The sequence below is a fragment of the Lepus europaeus genome, chromosome 20 (assembly GCF_033115175.1).
Source record: "Lepus europaeus isolate LE1 chromosome 20, mLepTim1.pri, whole genome shotgun sequence".
NCBI lineage: Eukaryota > Metazoa > Chordata > Mammalia > Lagomorpha > Leporidae > Lepus > Lepus europaeus.
Window position 1 is genome coordinate 5,740,792 of NC_084846.1, and position 10,048 is coordinate 5,750,839.

Sequence of the window (10,048 nt, forward strand, 5' to 3'; positions counted from 1 at the left end):
ACAGTGGCGCCCAGTTCCCTAGGTGGGAGGGTGGAGGGTGCACAGTGGGCACCCAGTTCCCTAGGTGGGAGGGTGGAGGGTGCACAGTGGGCACCCAGTTCCCTAGGTGGGAGGGTGTGGGGTGCACAGTGGGTGCCCAGTTCCCTAGGTGGGAGGGTGTGGGGTGCACAGTGGTGCCCAGTTCCCTAGGTGGGAGGGGTGGGGTGCACAGTAGGCGTCCAGTTCCCTAGGTGGGAAGGTGGAGGGTGCACAGTGGCGCCCAGTTCCCTAGGTGGGAGGGTGTGGGGTGCACAATGGCGCCCAGTTCCCTAGGTGGGAGGGTGTGGGGTGCACAGTGGGTGCCCAGTTCCCTAGGTGGGAGGGTGTGGGGTGCACAGTGGGCGCCCAGTTCCCTAGGTGGGAAGGTGGAGGGTGCACAGTGGCGTCCAGTTCCCTAGGTGGGAGGGGTGGGGTGCACAGTAGGCGCCCAGTTCCCTAGGTGGGAGGGGCGGGGTGCACAGTGGGTGCCCAGTTCCCTAGGTGGGAAGGTGGAGGGTGCACAGTGGCGTCCAGTTCCCTAGGTGGGAGGGGTGGGGTGCACAGTAGGCGCCCAGTTCCCTAGGTGGGAGGGGTGGGGTGCACAGTAGGCGTCCAGTTCCCTAGGTGGGAAGGTGGAGGGTGCACAGTGGCGCCCAGTTCCCTAGGTGGGAGGGTGTGGGGTGCACAATGGCGCCCAGTTCCCTAGGTGGGAGGGTGTGGGGTGCACAGTGGGTGCCCAGTTCCCTAGGTGGGAGGGTGGAGGGTGCACAGTAGGTGCCCAGTTCCCTAAGTGGGAGGGTGGAGGGTGCACAGTGGGTGCCCAGTTCCCTAGGTGGGAGGGTGTGGGGTGCACAGTGGCGCCCAGTTCCCTAGGTGGGAGGGTGTGGGGTGCACAGTGGGTGCCCAGTTCCCTAGGTGGGAGGGGCGGGGTGCACAGTGGGTGCCCAGTTCCCTAGGTGGGAGGGGCAGGTTGCATAGTGGGTGCCCAGTTCCCTAGGTGGGAGGGTGGAGGGTGCACAGTGGGTGCCCAGTTCCCTAAGTGGGAGGGTGGAGGGTGCACAGTGGGTGCCCAGTTCCCTAGGTGGGAGGGTGTGGGGTGCACAGTGGCGCCCAGTTCCCTAGGTGGGAGGGTGTGGGGTGCACAGTGGCGCCCAGTTCCCTAGGTGGGAGGGTGGAGGGTGCATAGTGGGCGCCCAATTCCCTAGGTGGGAGGGGTGGGCTGCACAGTGGCACCCAGTTCCCTAGGTGGGAGAGTGTGGGGTGCACAGTGGGTGCCCAGTACCCTAGGTGGGAAGGTGGAGGGTGCACAGTGGCGCCCAGTTCCCTAGGTGGGCTGGGTGGGGTGCACAGTGGCGCCCAGGTCACCGTGTCGGAGGAGCGGGGTGCACAGCCCGGGAACCCCCGCGTGGCACCCACCTCGTCGGGCGCCGGGTAGAGGGTGAGCAGAGCGCGGGCCCGGTTCTGCCGCCGCAGGGCCTCGTTGTGCCGGTCCACGTCCTCGGGCGCCGCCCGCTCCAGCAGTGCCGGCAGCAGCGCATCGGCCGCCAGGTTCCTCAGGTCGAAGATGCCCGAGGCGCAGCTGCTGCGTGGGGTGTCCTCCGGGGAGCCGGAGCGCCTGGCCTCCTCCTGCGGGGATGAGCAGCGGGCGCTGAGGGGGGGACACGGGGGTGCTGCCCTTCTTCCAGAAACTTCTGTCTGCAGCCTCCGCTTCTCCGCCATCCTCGGAGGAGGCAAAGCTCACCCAGGCCACAAGATCCTCATCTGGACAATCGGAACACGCCCCCAGCCCCCGGATTGGCTCCGACAAAAGAACAGGCCTGGGCTGGGCCAATGAGATCCTTCCCTGGGACTCTGCTCCCTGTTGCTAGGGGAGGGGCGAGTTCTTCCCACGAGGGCTGTCACTGTGACCCAAGGCCCAGCTCAGCTCCGTGACCCCGGGTTTCTGACTCCACACTGAGGGTCTGTTTCCCCTCTACATCTAAAATTAATGAGAATAGCAACATTTGGGGGGAGGGGGTGGTTGGCATTGTGCCCACTGGGATGCCTGCACCCCATATGGGTCTGCCTGGGTCCAATCCCAGCTCTGGTCTGGTTCCTGCTTCCTGCTCCACCACGGGACATAGCACAGGGTGGCTCCAGGACCTGGGTCTCTGCCCCTGACCTGGGGGACCCAGACTGAGCCCCGACTCCTGGGCGGCCCAGCCCAGCCCTGGCTGCGTGGGCATTTTGGGGGGTGAAGCAGCAGATGGGAGATCTCTGTCACTCTGGCTTTCAAACAAATAAATCCTTTTTTAAAAATTATATTTATTTATTTGGAAAGGCAAAGTTACAGAGAGAGGCAGAGAGAGAGAGAGCGAAAGAGGTCTTCCATCCGCTGGTTCACTCCCCAGGTGGCCGCAATGGCCAGAGCTGGGCAGATCCAAAGCCAGGAGCCAGGAGCTTCCTCCAGGTCTCCCACGTGGGTGCAGGGGCCTAGGGACTTGGGCCATCCTCCACTGCTTTCCCAGGCCACAGCAGAGAGCTGGATGGGAAGTGGAGCAGCCGGGACTCGAACCGGCCCATATGGGATGCTGGCACTGCAGGCGGTGGCTTTACCCGCTACACCACAGCGCCGACCCCCAAACAAATAAATCTTAGAAAACAAAGCAAAACAAAACAAAAACCTTGATTGGCGAAATCACAGGTGCAAGGCCCTCTCATAACCCTGTCACGCCTCAGTCGCTTTTTCTGCACAATGGATACAACAGTTGCCCTAGCTCACAGGACGAACAGAAGGCACTTAGCATACCCTAGGCACTCAATTAATGCTTATCACCCTTACCCTTGACTTTGAACTCAGGGGTCTGGTACAGATCCTTTGGGGCACAGGTGAATGACAGCCGGGGCTACACACCCTGCCCCCGCGGGGCGCCCCAGCCAGGGTCCGCTCACCGAGTCCTCGGCGCTGGGCCGCTCGTCCCCACAGACGTCCTGCTCGAAGACCTGGCGGCTGAGGTCCTTCTGCCGCTCCCGCTGTGACTCCGTGGTGACGGGGCTGTAGGCCGGGCTCAGGTGCTGGTACCTAGGGGAGGGTGCGGCCGGGCGGGTGGCAGGGCTGCGGGCACCTGCCAGGGGGCTGCCTGCTCCCGGGGACACACCCACCTCCTGTGCACGATGACCCAGTCCTCCGTGTACATCTCCACGGCGGCCCGCACCTGCCCGTCCAGTTTCCTGCAGCCGGAGAAGGCCAGGGTCAGCGGAGACGGGGTGTGGGGGGCGCCCCGGGAGGTCGGGGGTGCAGGCTCAGAGAGGGAGGCCGGCTGGCCTGTGGTCACACAGCAGAGCCAGAGTGGAACTCCAGGTTGCTAGATCCTGGAAGCTGTGGGGGCGTGGCCGGGGCGGGTCATGGGCGGAGAGTGGGGCGTGGCTGAGGGCTAAGAGTGGGGCGTGGCTGAGTCATGGGCGGAGTGGGGCGTGGCCGGGTCATGGGCGGAGAGTGGGGCGTGGCTGAGTCATGGGCGGAGTGGGGCGTGGCCGGGGGCGGGTCATGGGCGGACTGGGCGATGAACACACCCATCCTCGGGGATGCCAGGCTCCGTGGTCCGGCACTCCCGCGGCTGTAGCAGCAGCTCCAAGTCATCAGTGGGAAATTCCACCAGGTCCCGGAGGGGCCCGGGCTCGGCGTCCGGCGGCCGGCTCAGCAGCACCTCCTCAAAGTCCAGGGGCTCCACCACCTCCGTCAAGGGGACCTGGGTCAGAGCACGGGGGGCAGTGACGCTGCTGCCCGGGAGGCTGGGAGCTGGGGCAGCAGGGGGCAAGTGGGGTCATGCTGGGAGGGCGCGCTGGGCGCCCTGGAGCCGGGGGGCGGAGCCCGGAGCACTCTCCACTCCTCCCTACCCCCAGCTTGGCCTGTCCCGCCCTTCCCTCCAGGGGCTCCAGGAAGGAACTCACACCCTGGGGCCTGGTGGACAGGAAGCCAGCCCTGGGAGGAATGGTCTGTGCACAATCTCAAGGCCTCTGGACCAAGGCCACCCCCACCCCCTGCCCACAGCAGCTGGAAGTCACTCCCGGCCCCAGCTGGGTGGTCCACACTGGAGGCCAGAGTCTCCCCGGCCCAGCCTCCCACAGGGCCGCCCCCTGCCCTGCAGCTGCGCACAGGGCGGCCCCTCCCCCCAGGCCTGGCCATCGGGATGGCACCGTGGCTGCATTTCCCTCTCTTGTTTTCCCTAAGGGCGGGACACAGGGGACACAGCCCCCAGCTCTGCCAGCCTCAGGGTGGGGGCTGCACCCCAACACTCACCCCCAAGGAGCTGCTGCTGCGCCTGCTGGCATGGGGGGAGCCACTGCGCTCCCGAGACACCTGCTTCCGCACCTCGGCGGCCACCGTCCTGGCACCGGAGGGAGGGGGTCAGAGGGCGCGCTGGGGCCCAGGGAGGAGACCCCAGGCTGCGGGAGTCACAGACCTTGGGCCGTGGCCCCCAGCTCCCTGGGGCCCTCCCCTCCGCCCAGCCCCACACCACGGGAGCGGTCCTGGCTAGTTCTCTTCCCCTCCCGCTGGCTGGGCCAGACGCACAGTCCAGCCCTGGTGGAAGGGAGCCCGGCCTGCTGGACCCTGGCCTCCGCTCCCTGGTTTGCAGTTCCTCTGCCCACCCTGGGGGGTCTCCAAACGCACCAGCCATGCCACCCCCGCCCCACCCCCGCCTCACTGCACCTGCACCTCCCTGACCTCGCAGGGAGGGTGGGGCAGGGCACAGGGCGCGGCATTCAACAAGCGAGTCCAGGACCAGAGCGCTGTGTGCAGGAGGCCAGTGTGGCCCATGGAGCCCGGGGAAGTGGGAGCCTTTGAAGACCCCAGCAATCAAGTTCAGGGCTGTGGGCTGCCCAGGGCCACCTGCACCTAAGCCAGGCTCCAAAGTCAGGCTGGGTGAAAGTGAGCGGGGGAGGGGGATCCGGGGGGCCTGGGGGTGGCCCAAGTCCTCAATTCCTTCAGCTGAGCACGGGGTGGCTCCCTGGGGGGCACGGCCTGACTCCCTCTGTGGAGGGAGGTGCCAGGGCTGTGTGGTCCCCCGGGAGGGCCCTGCACACCCTCGCTCTTTCTGCTGAACTCACCCCCCCCCCCAGTCTCCCTCCTGTTCCTGCTTGCCCAGATCTGCTGTGAGTTACGGGAAGCTGTGTGGCTTTGCGCACACAGGGCAACCTCTCTGGGCTTTGTAAAAATGGAGAGCTGGGGGCCGGCGTCGTGGCGCAGCAGGTCGGGCTGCCACCTGCGTCCCGGCATCCCACAGCAGAGTGGCTAGTTCCAGCCCTGGCTGCTCTGCTCCCTGCTGATGAGCCTGGGAAAGCAGCAGAGGGCGGCCCCAAGGGCTTGGGTGCCACCCACGCAGGAGGACCCGGATGGAGCTCCTGGCTCTCGCTTCAGCCTGGCCTATTCCGACTGCTGTGGCCACGGGGGGGGGGGGGGGGGGGGGAGTGAATCAGCTGATGGGGAGAGCTCTCTCCTTCCACCCCGCATCACGCTGCCTTTCAAATAAAAGTCTTTTTTAAGATTTATTTATTTATTTGAGAGGCAGGAGTTACAGAGAGGGAGGGAGAGACAGAGAGAGGAGAGAGAGGTCTTCCATCCACTGGTTCACTCCCCAGATGGCCACAACAGCCGGAGCTGGGCTGATCAAAGCCAGGAGCCAGGAGCTGCATCCGGTCTCCCACGCGGGTGCAGGGGGCCCAAGGACTTGGGCCATCTTCCACTGCTTTCCCAGGCCAATGGCAGGGAGCTGGATCAGAAGTGGAGCAGCCGGGACTCGAACTGGGCACCTGTATGGGATGCTGGTGCTGCAGGGTGGGGACTATGCCACAGCGCTGGCCCTGAGAGGAACTTCTAAGAAATGCAAAGGAGTGCTAAAAAGTCAGGGCTTTGGGGCCGCTGAGGCGGGGCAATGGGTTTAAGCTGCCGCGTGGGGACCCCACCGCCCGTATCAGAGTGTCCGGTTCAAGTCGTGGCTCCTCTGTTACCAATCCAGCTCCCTGGTAATGCATCTGGGAGGCAGCAGGTGGTGGCCCAAGTGCCCGGACCCCTCCCCTCCACATGGGAGACCCGGATGGAGCCCCAGGCTCCTGGCTTCAGCCTGGCCCCACCCCAGCCATTGCGGTCATCTGGGGAGTGAACCAGAGGATGGTAGATTCTCTCTCTCTCTCTCTCTCTCTCTCTCTCAAGTAGATGAAAACAACTCAATATTTAAAAATTCCCAAAGCCAGGCCAGCCTCCTTTAAGGGCCATGGAAGACAGGGGCTGGGTGATTGGAAGACGCTGAGGGCGGGGGACAAAGCTGTGGCCCAGGGCAGGGCGGGGGAGGGGGCTGCACAGTCAGTTTCCCCTTGGCCTTGGAGAGAGGCCCCTGGTAGGGCCAGAAACCCCGGCCTCAGCACTGGGCACTGGCGGTGCAGGGCTGAGCGGCCATGGCTTGGGCGGGCGTTGGCTGTGCCCCTATGGTGCAGGGCTGAGCGGCCATGGCTTGGGCGGGCGTTGGCTGTGCCCCTATGGTGCAGGGCTGAGCGGCCATGGCTTGGGCAGGCGTTGGCTGTGCCCCCATGGGTGGGGCTAAGCTGCCACCAGGGACTCCCCCACCCTACCTCACAGTGCCTGGGCTCCAGTCCCGGCTGCTCCACTTCTGACTGCAGCTCCCTGCCGATGCGCCTGGGAGGCAGCCACGGGGGCCCCAGTGCTCGGCCCCCCGCCACCCACGTGGGAGAGCCGGACGGAGCTCCTGGCTCCTGGCCCAGCCATAGAGGACAGAAGCTCCCTCTCTCTATATATACACAACTCTGCCTTCCAAGTAAACAAATGAATAAATAAATAAATCTTTAAAACACAACAGATGGGGCGAAACATTGGGCTGCACTTGCTGGCTTCTCCCAGGGGATCTGTGGCACTGACTTCTCCTAAGGAGACAAGGGCACAGCCCCGTGGACGCCCCCCAGGGACAGCCTCAGGCACCATGCGTCCCCACGTCAGGCAGTAAGCCCCCCCAGATAAAGTATCTCTAAAAACCACACGAACCCTCCCTGGCAGACATTTTTGTTTTGTTTTGTTTTTTGACAGGCAGAGTGGATAGTGAGAGAGAGAGACAGAGAGAAAGGTCTTCCTTTGCCGTTGGTTCACCCTCCAATGGCCGCTGCGGCCGGCACATCTCGCTGATCCGAAGCCAGGAGCCAGGTGCTTCTCCTGGTCTCCCATGGGGTGCAGGGCCCAAGCACTTGGGCCATCCTCCACTGCACTCCCAGGCCATAGCAGAGAGCTGGCCTGGAAGAGGGGCAACCGGGATAGAATCCGGCACCCCAACCGGGGGTAGAACCCGGTGTGCCGGCGCCGCAAGGCGGAGGATTAGCCTGTTAAGCCACGGCACCGGCGACATTTTTAAAGGCAACACAGCACCACAAGGACGCGGGACACCCAGAAGTCGCATCCGCTGTGTCGTGACGTCAGCACAGCCATAATTACTGCCACACCAGCCGTCATCAGCAAGCAAGGTTGGAGACGGGTCACTCCAGCAAGTCTACACCGAGGCGGGGACACCCAGGACCGACCCACGCGGCAGCCCCAGGGCGCAACGAGGCACGCATGAGGACGCACAGGCGTGGGAACCTCGCACACAGCAGGCAGCGGCCCGGACCGCCTTCCCCACGCGACGCGGGACGGCTGCAGCTGGCCACAGGCACGCGCCGGCCACGGCTGCGCATACACGACGGCCGGAGCAGGCCCCGCGGGGCTGGGTGTTTGGGACGGCGGTCAGGCCCCGCCCACGACGCTTGCAAACCAGAGCAGATGCCTAGGCGCAAGTCCCAGCTCTGCTTCGGACGCGGCTCCCTGCGCATGCGCACCTGGGAGGCAGCAGGTGCCTGGGCCCCCGGCACCCTCGTGGGAGACCTGGATGGAGCTCCTGGCTCCTGGCTTCGGCCTGGCCCAGCCCTGGCCGTTGCGGCCATTTAGGGAGGCAACCAGTAGATAGAAGACCTCTCTCTGTCTTTATCTCTCCCTCTCCCTCTAACTCTTTCAAACAAATAAATTACATCTTAAAAAAAAAAAAAAGTGTTTATCAGGAAACTGGGAACTGCCCAGTACTAAGGCTAACCAGGCTGTTTTTGTTTTTTAGATTTATGTGTTTTGAAAGTTAGAATTACAGAGAGAGAGAGAGAGAGAGAGAGAGACTCTTCCATCCACCGGTTCACTCCCCAGATGGCTGCAATGGCCAGGACTGGGCCAGGCTGAAGCCAGGAACCCCATCCGGGTCTCCCATGCAGGTGCAGGGGCCCAAGCACTTGGGCCATCTTCCACTGCTTTCCCAGGCCAGAGCGGAGAGCTGGATCAGAAGTGGAGCAGCCAGGACTCGAACCGGAGCTCAAAGGGGATTACAGACAGCGGCTTAACCCTGCACCACTATGCCGGCCCCACTCTGTGGGGGTGGACTCTGTCCTGTGTGTTCTCCAAGACCAGACCCACAATCCCCCCTTATCTCAGCCCGAGTCAGGCCCCAGGCATGTAGGAACTGGGACAAAAACAAACAAACAAACAAACAAAACCAAAAAAACCACAACCTGCACAAAGCAGATGGAGAGGTCAGAAGCCTGCGTCCCCCAGCAGGGGGCCTGGGTTCGAATCCTGGCTCTGCTTCCACTCCAGCTTCCCACCAGGGTGTGTCTAAAGTCCTTGGGCCCCTGCCACCCACGTGGGAGACCCGGATGGAGCTCCTGGCTGCAGGCTTCGGCCTGGCCCGGCCTGGCCAGGGTCATTGCGGGCATTTAGGGAGTGAGCCAATGGATGGAAGACCTCTCTCTCTTTGCCTCTCTCTGCTTTTCAAACGACCTAAAGACAACAATGTTCCCAGGCTCAGAGACACAAGGCCTCACACGGACAATTCAGAGGCAGATCCTGGGGGAACATCAACACTGCCCAGCCAGTCCCTCCCGGGCTCAGAGTGGTCCTCGGCTCCCTGCAGTCCACAGGGCCCACCGTGCGGCCCCCTCCCCGGCTCTGCCTCCTGCCCGGGCCCCCTGGGTCCCTCCCTCCACTCCTGCCCAGCGGCACCTGCTCGCCCACATGACCCACCTCCCATATCCAACCCCCCATCCCGCTCCCCTGAAGGGTCCCCACTGCACTCATCCCTAAGCTGTAGCCCACTTGTGTGCTGCTCCCCCACCCCGGCCAGCACCAGGAGCAGGGACACCTGGGGACTGTGAACACGGACCCCCAGCCCAGGGGCCGCCTGCGCAGACCTGGGAGCCCACTTACTCACAAAGACCCCAACTGGGGCCAGGCTTTGCAGCCCCAGCAGGCCTGACATCCCCTGGAGGCCCCGGCGATGGCTCCCCCTGCGCCCAGCGCCTGCCCCTCCCCCCGCTGCCCACCAGCTGGTCCGGCCCCAGCCCCCACGCCATCCATTCAATCCCGGTCGGTGCCGGCACGTCCATCCTGTGCTAAGAAGCAGGGGGGGGGGGCGGGGGAAGGCGCCCACAGCTGTCCTCTGTCTCCCCCAGACAGCTGGGCACTGGGCTCTGGGGCCGGCCAGGTGCACCCCTCTGCCCCGAAACCCCCAACCCTGGAGCCCCCCACCCCAGATCCCTCGGGGCGCGAGGACGCCGAAGGTCCAGGAGATGGACAGGGGGCGCAGAGTTCGCCCAGCACCCCCAGTCCGCCCGCCGCCTCCTCCAGGAAGACCCCCCGGCCACGCCCCCACGGGTCCAGAGCGCTCGCGGGCAGAACCTCAGCCGCCATCACGCTCCGGGCCCCGCCGCCAGCCCCGACCGGGACCCCCGCCACGCTCCCCGCCTCCTCCCGTCCGCAGCCCGGGTCCCGCGAGGAACCGGACGGGAGACCCCGGCCCGGGCGGAAGGGGGTGGGACGGTGTCGGGGTCCGCGGGGGGGGGTCCTCGGCGGATCAGGGGCGGGGCCTGGCCACGTGGGGGTGGGCTGGGGCCGGGCCCCCGCTACCTGTTGATCTTGTGTGCGAAGGCGCGGCGCTCGGCGGCCGCCATGGCGCTCGGGTCCCGCCGCCGCCGC

General features: G+C 65.0%; 1 protein-coding gene across 2 annotated transcripts in view; it reads right to left on the reverse strand.

Annotated features, from left to right (window-relative positions):
• DOCK6 (dedicator of cytokinesis 6) overlaps nucleotides 1-10,048 on the reverse strand; it is a 37,236-nt gene extending 27,188 nt beyond the window's left edge. For both annotated transcript variants that reach the window (XM_062179242.1, XM_062179241.1), the window contains exons 1-6: nucleotides 9,980-10,048; nucleotides 4,298-4,385; nucleotides 3,571-3,746; nucleotides 3,160-3,228; nucleotides 2,950-3,079; nucleotides 1,435-1,644 (exon numbers count right to left, since the gene is read on the reverse strand). In XM_062179242.1, the coding sequence (XP_062035226.1) occupies nucleotides 1,435-1,644; nucleotides 2,950-3,079; nucleotides 3,160-3,228; nucleotides 3,571-3,746; nucleotides 4,298-4,385; nucleotides 9,980-10,023 (717 nt within the window). In that variant the 5' untranslated portion in view covers nucleotides 10,024-10,048. The remainder of the gene's footprint in view (nucleotides 1-1,434; nucleotides 1,645-2,949; nucleotides 3,080-3,159; nucleotides 3,229-3,570; nucleotides 3,747-4,297; nucleotides 4,386-9,979) is intronic.